General features: G+C 49.0%; 1 protein-coding gene and 1 long non-coding RNA gene across 2 annotated transcripts; one reads left to right on the plus strand and one right to left on the minus strand.

Moving 5' to 3' along the window:
• Window positions 1-264: 264 nt before the first annotated feature.
• LOC118076362 (uncharacterized) lies at window positions 265-1,844 on the plus strand. Its single transcript, XR_004691489.2, has 2 exons — window positions 265-361; window positions 1,297-1,844. It is a non-coding gene; the product is annotated as an uncharacterized LOC118076362 (long non-coding RNA).
• An 11,976-nt stretch (window positions 1,845-13,820) lies between these two features.
• Window positions 13,821-17,340, minus strand: LOC118076364 (small proline-rich protein 2B-like). The gene is made up of 2 exons (XM_035099067.2): window positions 17,140-17,340; window positions 13,821-14,523 (listed from the first exon to the last, which is right to left on the minus strand). Exon 2 carries the CDS (start codon window positions 14,497-14,499, stop codon window positions 13,981-13,983), a length of 519 nt encoding a protein of 172 aa, XP_034954958.2. The 5' UTR covers window positions 14,500-14,523; window positions 17,140-17,340; the 3' UTR covers window positions 13,821-13,980.
• Window positions 17,341-19,464: the final 2,124 nt, after the last annotated feature.

Raw genomic sequence — 19,464 nt, forward strand, 5'->3', positions numbered from 1 at the left:
TAATGAACTGAAAAAAAATGTTTAAAATAAAAAGGTAAAGGGACCCCTGACCATTAGGTCCAGTCGCGGACGACTCTGGGGTTGTGGCGCTCACCTCGCTCTATTGGCCGAGGGAGCCGGTGTACAGCTTCCGGGTCATGTGGCCAGCATGACTAAACCGCTTCTGGCAAACCAGAGCAGTGCACGGAAATGCTGTTTACCTTGGGTCAATTAGATAATTGAGCAGCTGCAATGTCTCCTGTCCACATTTCTCTGCTCGGAAGAGACAGTTTGGAATCGGGTATAAAAGAGAGGCTGGCAGCTCCTCGCTCCTCAATCCATTGGGTCGGCTTCACCTCTTTGCTCCGTCTTGTGAATTTGGGTAAGTCCCACGGTGCAGATTAGCTGTGTATCCTCGCTGTTTTCCTCTGTGGGGTTTTGGAAAGAGGGCTGTCGATAGATACAATCTCCACAGAGACTGGCATGATGTGGAAATCGCTTCTTTCAGTCCATGGCGTTCTGCAACGCAGCCCCGGGCTGGAACATGAGGCAACACCATGAGAATCTCAAGCGAGGTGGCATACTTATCTCTTTGCATGGAGGTGGGATTTAAATAATCCGTTTACTGGATTTCCTCAAGATTTTTCCTCAGGGGAATCGATCTGGTAACCACAGTGCCACCTCACGGTTGGTTCCCAAGTTTTGGAAAGTCCTAGAGTGCACCCCTCTGAGAGGGACGTCCCACTCCGTGCCATAGTTGGAGCTTCAGTGGAACACCTGCTTGGCATGCAGAAGGTTTCCAGGTTCTGCTACCTTCATGCACTGGCTGTGGGCTTCCTAGAAGCATCTGGTTGGCCTACCATTGTGGAGGGAAGGAGCCAGGGTGCTGGCTTGGATGGACGCCTTGGCTCAGTAGGCAGAGCAGCTGCTTGGCATGCAGAAGGATTCAGGTTTAACCCCCAGCAACTCCATGTAGGTCGGGCACCGCCCCTGCCTGAAACCCTGAAGAGACGCTGCCAGTCCCTGTAGACAACACTATCTTCTACATTCTCAGCCCTTCTGCATGCCGAGCAAGTGCTCTACCACTGCACTAAGGTTTCTGGTTGGGAATGGAGCCTCCAGGGCCAGAGGCAGTGTATCTCAGAATCTCAATTGATGGGAGAGAAATCAAAAGGGGAGGGCTGTCACTGCCACACCCTTCTCACAGGGCTTATCAGAAGTGTCTGGCTAGCCCCTGTTGGGAATTGGAGTTGGGGATAAGATTAACCTTTTTTGCTCCCCTAAATTCTTATTTGTTCCTTCATTCTGTCTCTGCAGGTTTATCCACCCACTTTTGGAAACATGTCCCAGTGCAAGCAAGGCTGCAAGGCACCCCCCACCAAATGTCCCCCCAAAACTGCCCCGTGCTGCCCCCCAGCCGTGAAGTGTCCCCCCAAAACGGTCCCCTGCTGTCCTCCGGTTGTAAAGTGTCCCCCCCAAACCAAGCAACCTCCCAAGGGCTGCTGTTGATGATGTTCTTTCTCGGCCGCTGGAAAACCGAGGGGAGCTCCCCGCCAAAGCAATTCCACATTGATCACCTGCCGGACCTCGCTGACGCCATCGAAGCCAGTCCTCTCTGCACTCTGCTTTGACATTTTGCTTTCTCCAAAAATGTTTGGGTTTTGCTTCATCCCATCCTATACAGCCCTGCTGCATCACCCCAGCATTTCAGGGAGTCTCGTTGACCAACTGAGCTCCTGTCTGGAATCTCCTCCTTGAGACGTCAGGACCCTGCCATGCTAATGTGAAAAGCTCAAAATACCATGACAGGTTTCCTCACCCTCACAGGCAGGTGAATGGCAATAAAATCAGCTAATTTCCCAGCACCAATAGATTGTTGGACTGTTCTTTCCTCTGTTCTAATTTGTTAAATCAATGTATTGGGGCCGAATGCAACCACACACACACACACACACACTGCTAGTGATGAAGAGACAGGGGGGAATTAGATTCAGTTTGCTTTTTAAGGTGAACTTTGCTAAACTGCACTTTACGGAACAATGTGTGAACTGAAATTTGCACTTTTCTGAATTTTGCAATGCAGTTCTCGTGTGCGCAAGGGGGGGGGAGGGGAATACCAGGGGAATGCATGGATCAAAATGCACATATCAGTGAAAATAAAATACAGAAATGCATTATATTAAGAGAAATTACATTGCTTAAAAGGGTGTATTAGGCAAAATAGCATGCAGATATGTGTACGCTACGGTAGGAGAAATTGGTACAAAAATTGGGATACGTTTTCACGAGGACTTTTAAAAATTGCAAAGTGAGGTAGAGAAGTCAATTTAGTCTTGTCAAAATGAGAAATGGAGAGAAATTGAAATGGATGGATTTGCTCATCCCTGGATGGTAGCATAGTGGGATTGAGGGTGAAAGGTTGTTTTCTGCTGCTCCAGAGAAGCGGACACGGAGCAATGGATTCAAACTACAAGAAAGAAGATTCCACCTAAACATTAGGAAGAACTTCCTGACAGTAAGAGCTGTTCGACAGTGGAATTTGCTGCCAAGGAGTGTGGTGGAGTCTCCTTCTTTGGAAGTCTTTAAGCGGAGGCTTGACAGCCACCTGTCAGGAATGCTTTGATGGTGTTTCTTGCTTGGCAGGGGGTTGGACTGGATGGCCCTTGTGGTCTCTTCCAACTCTATGATTCTATGATTCAATGCCTCCTTAACTTCCATTCCATGAGGCCCTATGCACTGCCCCACTTCTCTTGTCTTGCCATACTTACAGTGGTGGTAGGGACGACCCATCCCTCCTTTCCTGGGTCTGTAAAAATTGCAATGGCAGCATCCGACAGGTGCCAGGGATCTTCAGGAAACCAATTTTCCCAGGCTACCCAAATCCTTGGTATATACACCAGGCAACATTTCCCAAGTCTCCTAGTCCCTGAGATGCTGTTGAGCACACTCATTTCTCAGATTTAACCTCTCTGAATTCCACACCCATGCTACTCTAAGTAGCCGTCCCCACACCTTCCTGCTTAATATCCCAGTACGTTTCCGAGCACAATTCAATGTGTTGGTGCTGACCTTTAAAGCCGTAATCGGCCTCGGTCCAGTATACCTGGAGTGTCTCCACCCCCACTGTTCAGCCCGGACACTGAGATCCAGCGCCGAGGGCCTTCTGGTGGTTCCCTCACTGCGAGAAGCAAAGCTACAGGGAACCAGGCAGAGGGCCTTCTCGGTGGTGGCGCCTGCCCTGTGGAACGCCCTTCCATCGGAGGTCAAGGAGATAAACAACTACTGACATTTAGAAAACACCTAAAGGCAGCCCTGTTTAGGGAAGTTTTTAATCTGTGATATTTTGGTACTTGTTGAAAGCCACCCAGAGTGGTGGGGGAAACCCAGCCAGATGGGCAGGGTATAAATATAATAATAATAATAATAATAATAATAATAATAATAAATTTGTTGATAGGTACATTTCTCTCCCCTTCACGGATCACTGCCTTGTCGTGGCGAAGGGGCTTGAATAACTCCCAGAAGCTATGAGCTATGCCGTGCAGGGCCACCCAAGATGAACAGGTCATAGCCGAGAGTTTAGACTAAATGTGATCCACCTGGAGAAGGAAGTGGCAAACCACTCCAGTATTTTGCCAAGAAAACTCTATGGACATAAAAAAGGAGAAGCTTTGAGAAGGAAGTGAGAGTTTCCAAGGCATGCTCTGGTTCATGGGGTCAGGGAGAGTCTAGCACGACTAAGGCGACTAAACAAGAACATTTCTCTACTGCTGAATCACAAAAAAGATATTTCAAAGTGGGATACATAAAAGCAAAAGTAAAAACAGAAAAAGGGCAAAAGGGTGCTATTCATCTGAGTTTTACACAGAGCGGATCTGTTGAAATTAACGGCCCAAACTTGCATTCATTCATTCATTCATTCATTCATTCATTTCAATGGACCTATTTTGAATGAAGCCATCCAAAGGCAATTGTGGCAACAGTGAATCATGTAACTTCCATTCTGGGGCAAATTTGGGCTAGTGTAGTTCATGACAGAGCTGTCATGTTGGTAAAAGGGAGCCCGCCTTTCCTCCTATGCTCAGTTCCGTGGAGGAGCAGAAGGATATCCATGTAATTAGGATGCCTCTCGTTAGCTTGGGGTGACGGCTCCTTATTAACTTGGTTAGCCTCAAACATGCTACTTGACATAATGATGGCTTTTTTATGAAGACAGGTGCCTACCTGGTGGGCCCCCCTTTGCAATCTGAGGCCAGGATCTCAATGGCTTGGGCGGGAGACTGCGAGCCAAGAAAGGAGCCCCCTCTGGCTGATTCCGCTTTCATGTCCCCTTTTTATGGCGTTAATTGCCACCAGGAGCATCGCCTGTCCCTTCTGCCGGCTCGAAGCTTATCTTCATGCCTTTTTGATCGTCCCTAAACGGCACAATAATTATGGGGTGAGGCAAGGTGTGGCAAAGCACAGCTCAGCTGCTGTTGATGGTAGTGCCATCTCCAGAACTTGGTCCCACTTTTCCCACGGATGAGTTTCAGGAGGAGGAAGTGTTGTTGTCAGAGGGCCTGATATGGCTACTCTAGAGTAACGACTCCAGCATGGTCTTTTAAGGCTTTTATTAAGTGCTGATTATTTACAGTGTTCAGAGCGGTAAAAATGCATCCTTAAGGTGAGGTGTCAGAACCTCCGAATGGCGATTGGCGCGTTTTCTTCCAGCACCAAAGCTTTGGCAGACCCAACCTCTTCCCCCTACGTTTGCGTCGCAATTCGGGAGTTGGGGGGATTGGCCTCCCCCCCGTGCGTCCAACTTCCTGTCCCACCTGAGGCATGGGCTCCCCAACCTTGCCTGAGCCTCGGACACCACTTCCTGACTCTCCGCTGGAGGCAGAGCTCTCCTTACTCTCTCCAGCGCTTGGGGATGGGCTGGAACTTAAGATGGGAGGGACTTCCCTGTATCCCTTGTCCCTCACATCCACCCCCCTCCCAGGCTCCTCTCCCCCCCTCCCTAGGGGCTCTCTGCTTGCTGGGGACGAGTGAAACCCCAAGAAGTCTGTGGCATCCGAGCCTGTGGGTGTAAAAATTTCCCCCCAATCCTGCGATCTTTCTCCTTCCCCCTGAGAAGACGGGAATCCCAAGAAGTCAGTGGCGTCAGAGCTGGTGGGAGTAAAAATGTTCTGCCAGTCCTCTCCTGCCTCTGACGTAGTCGACCTCGGTGAAACCCACACCTCTTCTTCCGTATCCTCAAATTCCGCCTCCCATCTCCATGGAGAGCTGCTGCCTGCGATCCCTTCCTCCCGCCCCTCCCCCTCTCCCTCCCTTTCCATGTGCCAGGGCTTGGGCCTGTGGGGGAACAGGGCGTGGAACTCTTCCACTAAAAATTCCTCAGGTACTTCCGTGGCCGGTATCCACTCATTGTGGGACGGCGGAGTGTCCTCCCATGCTATCAGGTACTCCAGCCCTCTCACCCCTCTCCTTGAGTCTAAAATCTCAGTTGCCTCATTGAGCTGTCGGGCGTCTCCCGTCTCCCCCCCTCCCTCTGGAGGCTGATCGCTGTCCCTGAACCTGGTACTTTCTCTGTACGGCGACAGCAGCGATCTATGAAACACTGGGTGCACTCTCATGTCCTCAGGCAGTGCTAGCCTGAAGGCTACCGGGTTGACCTGTTGTGTGACCGTGAAGGGGCCCAGCCTCCTGGGTGCTAACTTCTTGCATCGCCCCCTGGTGGGAAGACCTTCCGAGGATAACCAAACCTTGTCCCCCACCCTGATGACCTCTCCCGGTCGCCTGTGGTGATCTGCCCCCTTCTTGTACGCCTCCTTGGCCCTCTCCAAGTGTTCTCTGAGCTGCTGGTGCACCGTCTCCAGGTCCTCTGCCCAATCCTCTGCCTGTGGGCCCTCTTCCTCCTCCTCCCCCTCCCTCTCCGGGAAAGATCTGAGGTCGCGCCCGTAGTTGGCCTTAAAGGGCGACACCCCTGTGGAGACGTGCACCGCATTGTTGTAGGCAAATTCTGCCAGTGGCAGGCGATCCACCCAGTCCGTTTGCCTCTGGCTGACGTAACATCTCAGGTACTGCTGCAGAATGGCGTTGACCCGCTCCGCCTGTCCATTGGTCTGCGGGTGCCGAGCCGTAGACAAACTGACCTCCACCTGCAGGAGGTTCATTAGCCGCCGCCAGAACCTGGAAACAAATTGGTGGCCACGATCCGAAATAACTCTTAAAGGCAATCCATGCAGTCTGAATACGTGGTCAACAAACAGTTTGGCCGTCTCTTCTGCCGAGACCGCCCTGGCACACGGTATAAAGTGGCACATTTTGGACATGAGGTCCACCACCACCAACACTGCGGTCTTGCCCCTGGACGACGGCAGGTCTGTGATGAAGTCCATGGACACTACTTCCCACGGCCTGTGCGGTGTGGCTAATGGCTCCAGCAAACCTGCTGGTGGCGCTCTGACCACCTTTGCTCGCTGGCAGGTGTCACATCCCCTTACATAATCCCGAACATCCTCCCGCACCCCTGGCCACCAGAAGTGTCTCATGACTAGGTGAGTGGTTTTGTCCCTTCCGAAATGACCCGCCATTGGGTTGTCGTGCATCTGCTTGAGGACCTTACCTCTCAGCTGTTTGGTGGGCAGGTACAGGGCTCCCCTGTAAAAAAGCAAACCCCTCCTTTCCTCAAAGTCTTTAGCCTGCTCCCTCCCCCCTCGCAGCTCTCTGAAGATGCCGCCGTCAGTGCTGTGAGTTCTGCCTCGCTCACCACTGCTGCTCCGCAGGACCATGCTGATGGGGGGAAAATGTGCCTGGGCGCTGGTGGCAACTCCTGCTCCATGTACTCTGGTTTGCGGGAGAGGGCATCCGCCCTGACATTCTGCTCCCCCGGGATGTAGTGGATGGAGAAGTTGAAGTTCGAGAAGAACTCTGCCCACCGTATCTGTCGCTGGTTGAGCACCCTGGCCGTTCTCCAGAACTCCAGGTTCTTGTGGTCTGTGCACACCTGGATGGGGTGCTTGGCGCCCACCAGGAAGTGTCGCCAGTGCTGGAAAGCAGCGTGGATCGCAAGAAGTTCCCTATCAAACACCGTGTAGTTGCGTTCAGGCTGTGTCAGCTTCCTGGAGAAGAAGGCACAAGGTCTCCACTCTCTGTTGGCGTCCAGTTGCAACAGGATCGCTCCCAACGCCCGGTATGAAGCGTCTGTCTCCACGCGTAGGGGCGCATCCTGCACCACGTGGAACATGTTCTGGTCGGACGCGAACACCCTCTTGAGGCTTTCGAACGCTGCTTGCGCCTTTGGCGTCCACCTGAACTTCTGCTTGCCTCTCAGGCAGTCCGTGATGGGAGCCGTAACCCGCGAGAAGTTCTTGATGAATTTCCTGTAGAAATTGGCGAATCCTAGGAGGCGTTGGGCATCTTTGCGCGTCCTGGGGCTGTGCCAGTCCAGGATGGCCTGCACCTTGTCCTTGTCCATCGCCAGTCCCTTGTCTGACAGTTTGTAGCCCAGGAAGTCCACTTCCCTGGTGTGAAACTTGCACTTCTCCAGCTTCACATACAGGTGGTTCTCCTTCAGGCGTTGCAACACCTCCCTGACATCCTTCACATGTTGCACTGGGTCAGCGGAATAGATAAGGATGTCATCCAGGAAGACCAAGCAGTTCTTGAAGAGAAGGGACCCCAGGACGTGGTGCATGAAGGCCTGGAAGCATGCTGAGCCCCCTTGCAACCCGAAGGGCATCACCAGATATTCAAAAGAGCCCAGAGGCATGAACATCATGGTTTTCCACTCATCGCCTTCCCGGATCCTGATCAAGTTGTACGCCCCCCTCAGGTCTAGCTTGGTGAAAATCTTGCCCCTGCGTGCCGCTGTCAGGAGATTGTCCACTCTGGGCATGGGGAAAGCCACTGGCTCTGTCACTGAATTGAGCCTTCTGAAATCCACCACCAGACGGCGCTGTTGCGTGTCTTTCTTGTCCACCCAGAAGACCGGGCTGCCCCCTGCTGCCTTGCTTTCTCTGATGAACCCCCGTTTGAGGTTCTTGTCTATGAACGCACGCAAATCCTCCAGTTCCTGATCTGACATGGCGTACAGCTTGGCTGGGGGTATCGTTGCCCCTGGCACCAGGTTGATCTGGCAGTCGAAAGACCTGTGTGGGGGTAGGTGGTCGGACTCCGCTTCGCTGAAGACCTCCTGCAGGTCCCAGTACTGCTTGGGTATCGCCTCACCCCCTTTGACATGCATGGTGGCCACCGTGGCTATTGGAGGCCCCTCCCCTGGTTGGTGCTGCATGCAATGTTCTAGACAAAAGTCCGACCCAAACGTGATGCATCTCTGGTGCCAACTTATGGAGGGGTCGTGGCGCGCCAGCCAGCTCATTCCCAAAACGATGGGGGGGTCTGAGATGGTTGTGACGTTGAAAGCCAGTGTCTCTGAGTGCCTTCCCACCGTCATTCTCATGGGGGGGGGGGTTTGATGAGTGATGGCCCCTCCCAGCAACTCTCTGCCGTCAATGGTGGCTACGTGCAGGGGAAAATCCAGCTGCAGAAGCTGGATCTGGTGCTCTTCTGCAAAGTTTCTCGAGAAGAAGTTGGCTGAGGCACCACTGTCAATTAAGGCGAGGACCGTCAGGGGATAGCCATTTGGGAGCGTTAGCGTGACTTCCAGAACCACTCCTGCTCTGGGAGGGGTGGGCTGGCTCTGCTCCTCTCTGTGCGGGTGGGCGGGCTGGGGCTGTTGTCTGCTGACTGTGCCTGGCTGCTGCCCCTTGTCTCCTGCAGCCAGGCTGTCTCGTTTCCCTGCTGTGGTGCTGCTTCAGTGGGGGAAGGTACAACCGTTCCCGCCTTTCCTTGCCACTCTCTGCGATGAGGGCAGTCTCTGACGCGATGCCGGGGGGAGTTGCAGAGAAAGCAATTCCCGCCCCTTCCCTCCTTGCGTCTTGGCGCCGCCGGGGTTTGAAAAGCCCGCGCGCGCGCTCCACCGATCTCCATCGGTTCCGGCTCTGGGCTTGGTCTGGGCGGGTCTGGGGGCGGGCCCTGGGGTGGGGTTTGGTGATGTGGTCTGTCCTGGGAGCGTGGGAACCAAGGTTTTGCTGCGCGCGTCGCTTGTTTGTCATTCCATCTGGATTCCTGTCTCACCCCCACTGCTAGCGCCGCTTTGCTTAACTCATCCATAGTTCGCGGTTTAGGACCTCTTGCCAGCTCATCCTTAACGTCTGCGTGCAAACCCAGGTAGAAGGCTGATTTCACTGGCTCACTTTGCAGATCCCACCCCAGTTTGTGCACCAGTGCCCCATTTGCTCTGACACAGCAGCCTGAAATGGATGTAACTGACACAAGATAACATCACCAAGGCGACTCTCTGTAAACAAACAAACGTCCCTAAAAATGGCAAAGGTGGTTTCTTTCCAAAATAGGTTTTATCTTGAACAATTGCAAAGACAGTAATTTGTGATATACCAGTGGTTCAAGTTGTACTTGGAGTAGACCCACTGAAATGAATGAGCCCAAGTTACAGTGGTACCTCAGTTTATGAACACAGTTGGTTCCAGAAGTCTGTTCATAAACTGAAGCGTTCATAAACTGAAGCGAACTTTCCCATTGAAAGTAATGGAAAGTGAATTAATCCGTTCCAGATGGGTCCGCGGCGTTCGTAAACCGAAAATTCGTAAACCGAGGTGTTCATAAACCGAGGTTCCACTGTACTTGTGTCTATTAATTTCAATAGGGTGAGCATTGCATCTGACCCCCAGTCTCGAAGCATTAATTTCAAGCATCTATTCTAAGTGTAAGGAATGTTGAATACCCTTTGATATTTAAACCAATTAACCCCTCATTTAAATATTCATGCTTTATTTAAATTTCTAGCTTTGTTATCTGTGGCAACCACCTATTATTGGCTGATCTCATGATGGATGGATGCTTACTATGGAATGATGGGCTGGGTTAGAGGAAAAAATAAATAAACCAGTTTAATCCACAATTAACAATTCAATGTGTCCCGGAAATATGATTCAGGAAGTGCTGACTCAATATTTCAGAGTATCTCTTGGTCCCTTCTGTTTCCGTCTTTGATTCTGATTCTCTCTGCCACAGCATCTTCCTGCTCACTAAATGCTGTTACCTCTTCAGCTTCTGAAAACTCCTCCTCCAGCGTGGTGTAGTGGTTAAGGGCGGTAAACTCGTAATCTGGGGAACCGGGTTCGCTTCCCCGCTCCTCCACATGCAGCTGCTGGGTGACCTTGGGCTAGTCATACTTCTCTGAAGTCTCTCAGCCCCAGTCACCTCACAGAGTGTTTGTTGTGGGGGAGGAAGGGAAAGGAGAATGGTAGCCGCTTTGAGACTCCTTCGGGTAGTGATAAAGCGGGATATCAAATCCAAACTCCTCCTCCTCCTCCTCCTCCTCCTCCTCCTCCTCCTCCTCCTCCCTCTGACCACTCATCACCCCACCACCAATCCCCAGGCTCTGAGCCTTTATCCTTTGGGGGTTCCCCATTTGGTTCCTTGCACCATCCATCTGTGTCCAGCCAGCCCATGACAACTCAACAGGCCGGAGCTAGCAACATAAGACCTTACGTGACCCCACAACCTTCTGTGAAATCTTTTGGAAAACCACACCCTTTTGGGGGGATGGATTTCAGAGTCAATGCCCCCCGGGTGATTTTGAAAGAGTGAGTTTGCACTGGCTTTGTGGCTTCCCGGGAAAATGAGAGCGAGGAAGTTTTTGTTTTCTTTCGTTCTTTAAATGATGATGAAAGGCATTTTTCCTTAAGTGCCCCAACCTGCTTGCCTGCACCCTCTCATTAGTGGATTAGATCCAGCTAATTCCTCTCAGTGGGAATGTTGAGGGAATAAGTTGCCTGATTAGAGGATGCCTCTCAGATGCCTGCAAACAAAGATGTTAAAAACAACAACACACTAAGCCTTAGATCCCTACAAGCTTTGGTTGCAGAAAAGGTGAAGAGCAGCAAGCTCTGGCAAGTGGGAATGATTCCTAGACATCTCAACGTTTTATAGATTTTTCTGATCTGTGACTAAAAATTTTCTGATCTATGACCTGTAAGAAAAGGTCGCACTATGGAAAGTGGTTTTTCAGATTCCAGACATCCATTTGAGGGTGCTCCATTCTATTCTGCTCCCCCCTCAGTTTTTAACTTTTTATTTCTTTTCTTTTTACCCACCACAGACAGACAGGAAAAAGCAGATCTGCCAGTGGCAACAAGCCGTTGGGGATGCAATAAGGGAAGTGCCTCTTTGGAAACATGTGTTTATACAGTGCTCAGTGCTGGCAATTTTTTTGGGGGAAAATATTGGCTATATAACTCTTATTATGGGAAAAGGGTTAAAAATTTCAGAAGATAACATAATCTTAAATTATATACCTAATATATGCGGCTTTACAATTGGCCAACATAAATGGATTCTCTGTGTCCTTAAATCTGCAAAAAGATTGATATTGATACACTGGAAGGGTAAAAATATGGCCTCTTTCCATAAATCGCTTCCAGAAGAAGATTATGTACGGACAAATGTAGTGGTATTTGGAACATATTTATCAAGACCATAGTGACTCACGGATTGGAGAGAAACAATAAGTTCATCTATTTACATATATTATTTTATAAATAATAAGCACCATGTCATGATTCAACTGCACATGTCAGCCAATGCGTTAAGGCAATGCTCAGGCTACCATTTTGAACCCAGTAGGTCTATTTCCACCTGCAGCTCACGTGTCATGCAAAATGTGGTGGGAAGTAAGTACATATTTTACAGCAATTTGTGAGCTTTAAAAATCCTCATGGAGATTAATAGTTTTAGGGTGAATTTCTCCAAAGAAACACATTTTTACATTAAGTTCTGGCTAACGTACACATTTCTGTCAAGCAATTTCCCCTAATATGATGAACTTATAAATATTTTCATTAATATCTTCATTTTTCTGCACACTTTCCTCTATTGCAGGGTTTCCCAAACTTGGATCTCCAGCTGTTTTTGGGCTACAATTCCCATCATCCCTTGACCACTGGTCCTGGAGACCCAAGTTTAGGAAACCATGCTCTAATGCACACATTTTTGTAAACTTTGTTGTTTGGAGACCTGCACCACAAATTTCAGATAAGTGCGAATTTCAAAGGATAGCTGTGCTTTGGTTCTCACATGGTATCAGGAAGTGTGAATGTGATGCATTTAACTTCAAATGCAAATTTCTCTTCCGTCCGTAGTGAAGGGGAAACTACAGGTCCCAGAATTCTTTGGGGGGAAGCAATGTGCTTTAAAGGCATGCTGTGCACATAGCCTAGGTGAGTTGGATCCAAACCTATGACTCTATTTCCCCTGTTTCTGTAGGCTAAACATTCCCAACCAGCCCTCTGAAGAATACTCCATAAAGCAAGCTTTAAAAACAAAAACACACAAAAGAAACACCCTCCAGAAACTTTAGTGATAGAACGTAGCTTTTTATTGCGGAGCCGTAGGCACAGACGAGAAGTTCCGCAAAAAGCTTCCCAAAGTTATTTTTGTGCTAAAGCAGCGATAGCAAGTTGAGACAGCGTCAAAGGTGCGATTCCTCATTCCGCAGGCCAAGACACAGATCTCCCGACACGGATGAGATGATCAGCTGATGACATCAAAGCAGAATGTCAAAACCTCCACCAAAAATCCCTTCTCAGAAGCAGCAGAAGCCATGGAGCTAAATGAACACTGTTGGGAACAGGAGGAGACAAGCCTTTCCAGGGTCGTCTCGACTGTGAAGTTGAGTGAAGCAGCTGCCTCAGGGTGGCAGATTCTGGAGGGCGGACAGCAGTGGTGGGCTGTGTGTGTGGCAGGACAACCACTCCCCTAACCTGTTTCCTTCACCTGTAGCAGAAGTTGGGGACCTGTCACTACTGTTGGGGTAAGATTCGGATACCACTTCAGTTGGCGTCTGTGCCTGGATTTTTGGGTGGTTGTGGTGTTGGGGGAGCCATCTTCTTCACTGTAGGCACCAAATTTTCTTGCACCAGTCCTGAGCATGTTTGTGAGGTTTCTGGGTTCTTTGGGTCTTGAAGGAAGGAATTCCTCACAACCGAATTTTGCACCCCTCTGTCTAGGCTGAGGGATGGCTGGTGGGCCTGAGGTTTTGTGCAGCAGTAAATAGTCTGAAAGTAGCTCTTTATACATTTGTCCACCAAAAGGAGGAAGTAAGGCTAAATACAGTTTTTGTTTAGTTCCACAGAGCCCATAAAGCCTAGAGCTGGTGAATGCAGCCTGATTAGTCTGAAATCTAATCTCTAAATCTCTACCATTCTAGCAGAAAGGCTGTGAGCTCTGCAAAGGGAAGGACTTAGGGGAATCATTTCAAAATTCAGTTTGGGTGGAAGGGAAGGAATTCACAGCAAGGGTGCAGTAGGGAATTTGTTCCACCATAATCCCAACCCACCATTTTGCATCTCGTTTTGGTTGGTGGGTTTTGGGCTTCTAGAAAACAACAGAGAAGATCCCACAAGCCTGAAGTATGCTGAGATCTGGTCCTTCCTTCTTGATTCATCCATCTATTATTCCTTACTTTTGCCTTCCCCCTTCTTCCCTGATGCATCTCAATCCACTCAGCCACCATTCTTCCTGATCCATCTCCTCCTACCCATCCATCCATCCATCCATCCATCCATCCATCCATCCATCCATCCATCCATCCATCCATCCATTTTCCCAATCCATCTTCCCCCAGCCCACCCATTCTCCTCCCTCATCTATCTCCTCCATCCACCTACCTAGCCATGCACCCCTCCGCCCGCCCACCCACCTGCCCTCCCTTCCTCCATCCATCCACCCTCCTTCTTGATACGTATCCACCCACCCATTCCTTACAACTCCCCTCCTTTCCTTCCAGACCCCCCATCCACCCACTCCTTGAAGAACCACCTGTCAGTTGAGGTTAATACTTCATGCATCTGACCAAGTGGCTCCTTAGTTCACAAAAACTACTGCCACGATCAATCCCTTTGCTGTCCGAGTGCCGCGAAAACCCCTTGCTGCTTTTTAGGAAAAGTGAGGGATGTAGGTATCCAGAAACACAGACTCGCAGCCCCCTGCTTCAACCTCAGGGCCTGGCTTCACTGATACGTGGCCAGATGGATTCAAGGATACAATGGAGCCCGGCACCACGTAAGACCCCACAGCTTCTCTGCTTGGGGCTGCGGAGGCCCCTGAGCATTCCCAGCTGCTGCACAGGGTCGCACAGGGGGGAGCGCATGGATCTGCATTGGCTGGGATGGTGGGCAGCTCGCATGGAGCAGAAGACACCTCCACACTGGGAGCAGGGCAGAGCTCTTCACAGGCATTGCAAGTTGACGTGGGCGCTGGTGCGCTTTCGGTATGGCACAGTGGTGTGCAGACAGGTGGCGGGAGGCAGGGCTGCTTGGACTGGTACGATGCAGCCGAACATGGCTCTGCACACGGATCTCCGCAGGTCGGGGCGCATGTGCCTCCACTGTCAGTTGCGCACTGCGGCACACCAATGGGCGGAGGCAGGCAGGGCTGTCTGCACTGGTACGCCATGCTGGTGGGTGTTTGAGGTTGATGCTGGAAAGGCGAAAAAGGAAAAGGAAACCTTCCAGTTATGATACTTGGTAATTATAATCATTATCCCCATAGCACTGCAGACAAAGGACAATTTGCAAGGCGAAACCACAGCTTTGATGTCAGGCAGGAGTTCGGGAGAGACATCGAGTTCTCCGAAACTTATGAGCTACTTGCTAACTTATGTTTTGCATATTCTTTGGGAAGTCAAAAGAAGAAGAAAAGGTGTCCCTCTGCCATTCAGAATGAGATGGGGTGGCCTTTTATACAATCCCTACTGTTCCTGAGGAAATTGCAAAACAGGAGAAGGAAGCTTGGGGAAAACAAAGTATTTGTAGGTTAGGAACCTCTTGGCAGGCTGGGGAAAGAGGACATACCTAGTTCTTATGTTACTTTATTAAGTCACACTATACATTGAAAGCACTGTGGTAGCATTGTAAACAGACATGCCTTCCTTCAGATAATCCTGGGAGCTGTAGATTGTTAAGAGGGCTGAGAATTGCTTTTCCTCTCCCAGAGCTACAGTTCCCAGAGCTCCTGGTGAAGAGGGATTGCTTATCACTAAATGCATATTGACACAACCTCGATGGCAGAAAGTGAGGAGGAATTAAAGAACCTCTTAATGAGGGTGAAAGAGGAGAGCGCAAAATATGGTCTGAAGCTCAACATAAAAAAAACTAGGATCATGGCCACTGGTCCCATCACCTCCTGGCAAATAGAAGGGGAAGAAATGGAGGCAGTGAGAGATTTTATTTTCTTGGGTTCCATGATCACTACAGATGGTGACAGCAGTCACGAAATTAAAAGACACCTGCTTCTTGGGAGAAAGGCAATGGCAAACCTAGACAGCATCTTAAAAAGCAGAGACATCACCTTGCCAACAAAGGTCCGTATAGTTAAAGCTATGGTTTTCCTAATAGTGATGTATGGAAGTGAGAGCTGGACCATAAAGAAGGCTGATCGCCAATGAATGGATGCTTTTGAATTATGGTGCTGGAGGAGACTCTTGAGAGTCCCATGGACTGCAAGAAGATCAAACCTATCCATTCTGAAGGAAATCAGCCCTGAGTGCTCACTGGAAGGACAGATCCTGAAGCTAAGGCTCCAGTACTTTGGCCACCTCATGAGAAGAGAAGACTCCCTGGAAAGGACCCTGATGTTGGGAAAGATGGAGGGCACAAGGAGAAGGGGACGACAGAGTATGAGATGGTTGGACAGTGTTCTCAAAGCCACTAACATGAGTCTGACCAAACTGCAGGAGGCAGTGGAAGAAAGGAGTGCCTGGCGTGCTCTGGTCCGTGGGGTCATGAAGAGTCAGACATGACTAAACGACTAAACAACAACAACAACAAATGCATATTTGCACATTCCTCTCCTGCATGGAATGAAGGAATAGAAAGCACAAATATGGAGGAAGGCGAAGGTGATGGAGGATTGTTAATGCATTTGGATGAAGAGGATTCGGAGGGCATCCCTAGCAATAGAGGGAAGGAGTGTTGCTCAGTGGTAGAGCATTTGCTTAGCATGCAGAAGGTCCCTGGGGAAAGCCTGAAACCCCTGAGAGCTCCTGTTAAGTCAGTCTTCCTCAAACTCGGGTCCCCGGATGTTCTTGAACTACAACTCCCATCATCTCTGACCACTGGCCATGCTGACTAGGAATGCTGATAGCTGTAGTTCAACAACAACTAGGAACCCAAGGTGGAGAAAGGCTAGTATAGACCATACTGACTGAGCTAGATGGAGCTCCAAGTGACTCCGTAATAAGGCAGCTTCCTCAGGTTTTGTTTATGCCAATTCTCTCCCCTCCCCTCCATGAGGACTGGAATCTTTAGTTTTAGGGCAGGGACTCAGTAGGAGAGCAGGTACTTTGCATGCAGAAGGTCCCAGCTTCAAACGCTGGCACCCCCTGGTAGGATTGGGAGAGACCCCCATCCGAAACCCTGGATAGCTTCCACTGGTAGAGTAAACTGAGCCAAATGAACCAATGCGCCAATTCTATGCTCTACAAATGGACTCTGCTTCAGCACTGCAAACAAGATAGAGCAGTGCAGAATAAATTAATGCCCCATGAAGCAAGGCTTGTTTTCTCCTGCTCCGGAGGCTAGGATCTGAAGCGATGGATTCAAATGACAAGAAAGGAAATTCCGACTCAACAATAGGAAGAACCTTTTGACGGTAAGAGCTGTCTGACAGTGGAATGGACGACCTTGGAAGGTGGCGGACTCTCCTTCACTGGGGGTTGTTGGATGACCACTTGTTAAAGATTTTTTAGTTGCGGTTTCTGCACTGCAGGAGGTTGGACTCGATGACCCTTGGGGTACCTTCTAACCCCACAATCTATGAAAGGAACGCACAACCCACATGGGGGGGGGCCCTAATGCTATCGGAGAAAAGCGATGCTTCGTTTTGCCCTGTTCCGCTCTGCAAAATGTTGCAATAGGCTCAAGGTGGGGAGACGCCCACAGCATCTCAGACACCCTTTGGGAATAGATTTCAAGCCATTCTCTCCCTCTCTTTCCTTCTCTCTTCCTCTCTCCACCCCATTTCTCTCTCTTAAAAATACCCTCCCTGTTTGGTCCGCTTCCAATAATATTAGCAATAATTCAACAGGGGACTTACCCAACTTTTCAAGCGCCGGCAAGGAACGATGCCAAGGACGAGAGGGGCTTGTCGAGAGGCGTGGTGAGCTGGGAGCTCTTTTTTATACAGCTGGCGTAGGAACCAGGACTGCAAGGATGTCTCAGGTCTGCTCCGCCTACACCTCTCTTAATGGATTATATTAGGCTAATTATGAACTGTGGCACCAACAGGTTGAGATGCCCCTTCCTTACACCCTGTGACTCCCGCAGAATATAAATTTGAATCACTCCAACCTGTTATTTTCTGGTGAATGTGATCCAGGAAAATATTGAGGTGTGACACTCAGGGAAACAGACCAGGAACCTATGATTAGAGATGAATTAAGCCATCAATTTCAGCTTCTTTCAGCATATATATATATATATATATATATATATATATATATATATATAATTACCATTGATTTATTAGTTACCTTCTAAACTGATGTCTCAATATGATTTACTTGTGGATAGTCACAGGGAAAGGGACCCAGGTGGCGCTGTGGTTAAACCACTGAGCCTAGGGCTTGCTGATCAGAAGGGCGGCGGTTCGAATCCCTGTGACGGGGTGAGCTCCCGTTGCTTGGTCCCAGCTTCTGCCAACCTAGCAGTTCGAAAGCACGTCAAAATGCAAGTAGATAAATAGGAACCGCTACAGCGGGAAGGTAAACGGCGTTTCCATGTGCTGCTCTGGTTTGCCAGAAGTGGCTTTGTCATGCTGGCCACATGACCTGGAAGCTATACGCCGGCTCCCTCGGCCAATAATGCGAGATGAGCACGCAACCCCAGAGTCGGTCACGACTGGACCTAATGGTCAGGGGTCCCTTTACCTTTACCTAGTCACAGGGAAAGCCTGTCAGAACAAAAATGTATTTGGTTGTTTCTGGAAAGCTTCCAATCTTAGTCAGTTCTTCACAATGACACATCAGTACTCATGAAAATTCACCAGGATTTGGGTGAGAACTTATCCTGATATGCACATTTTGCCTGCATTTTTGCCTTATATTCACATGGTTTGCACATTGCATGTTATTTTCACCCCCTCCCTACTTTGTTTGCCCAGGGAACTACATTACAAAGTTCAGATATGTTGCAAATTTCAAGGATGACTCTGTCTTGGTTCACATGTTGCTTCAGAAAATTTGAAACTGCTAAGTGTGCCTTTCAAATTATTATTATTATTATTATTATTATTATTATTATTATTATTATTATTTTCAAATTATATGGCGCCCTTTATCAAAAGACACCAATAAGAACACATCAACCAAATTGAATATCTCTTCAGTCTTCATCTGCGATATCCTCTGATTTCTCTTTCCTAGTTGATCTTGTTGACTCCATGGGTTTTTGTCCAAACGTGAGTCCTGCTCAATGTAGACCTGTTGATATGAATGGGCATGATTAACTCATTTCAATGGGTCTACTCTGAGCAGGAACAACCTTATGTTTTAGGTGCTCACAAATGAAGACCCTCGTGATTTGGAGCTGAATTGCCTAGTCTAGTGAACTGCCTGGGATAAGATCATCTTATGTGTCAGCACCATGTTAAGAGGATAAGAAGACCCCAGCTGGATCAGAGAAATGATACATCTAGTCTGAGGGTATCCGCAGAATATAAATTTGAATCACTCCAACCTGTTATTTTCTGGTGAATGTGATCTGGGAAAATATTGAGGTGTGACAACAACATATTGAGGAGAGCATATTGTCTACCCTCAATCTAGTCTAAAGTCCTGTTTCTAAAAGAGGCCAAGAAGACCTCTCCGGGCAGCCCTCAAAGAGGACATTCCTCAGAGACTGATTTCTCAGAGATAGACAGCATCTGTACACATAGGCTGTTTCTATCACGAACAATATGAGTATAAGGAGAGCACTGCTAGATCAGAGTAAGGGGCCATCTAATTATCCAAGTGGATTTCTAAATGGAGAGGCTACTAGGCCATATGGCAACATTCTACCTTCACTGTTTGAGGGAGCATGTTACCAGGATCACAAGCGGGGAGAGATGCTTTTGCACTTGGCTCCTGCTTGCCAGCTTTCCCCTGGGGCATCTGGTTGTTCCATTGTGAAACTAGGATGCTGGACTAGATGGGACTCCTTTGGCCTGATCCAACAGAGTTATTTTGAGGTGCCCACTCCGCAAGTGCTATTTAGGATCCTGGTACCTTTTGTCCTGGGAATAATCTGTAGCCATCACAATGAGTATTTATTGATATATTGATATATTTATTCATTTCATGCATATATGGATTGACCTACTCTTTTCCTCATTAGAAATCTTCAACAGGAAGGGCTATAAACACTTCCTGTTTGAGCTCTA

This window comes from Zootoca vivipara, chromosome 17 (assembly GCF_963506605.1).
Source record: "Zootoca vivipara chromosome 17, rZooViv1.1, whole genome shotgun sequence".
NCBI classification, from domain to species: Eukaryota; Metazoa; Chordata; class Lepidosauria; order Squamata; family Lacertidae; genus Zootoca; species Zootoca vivipara.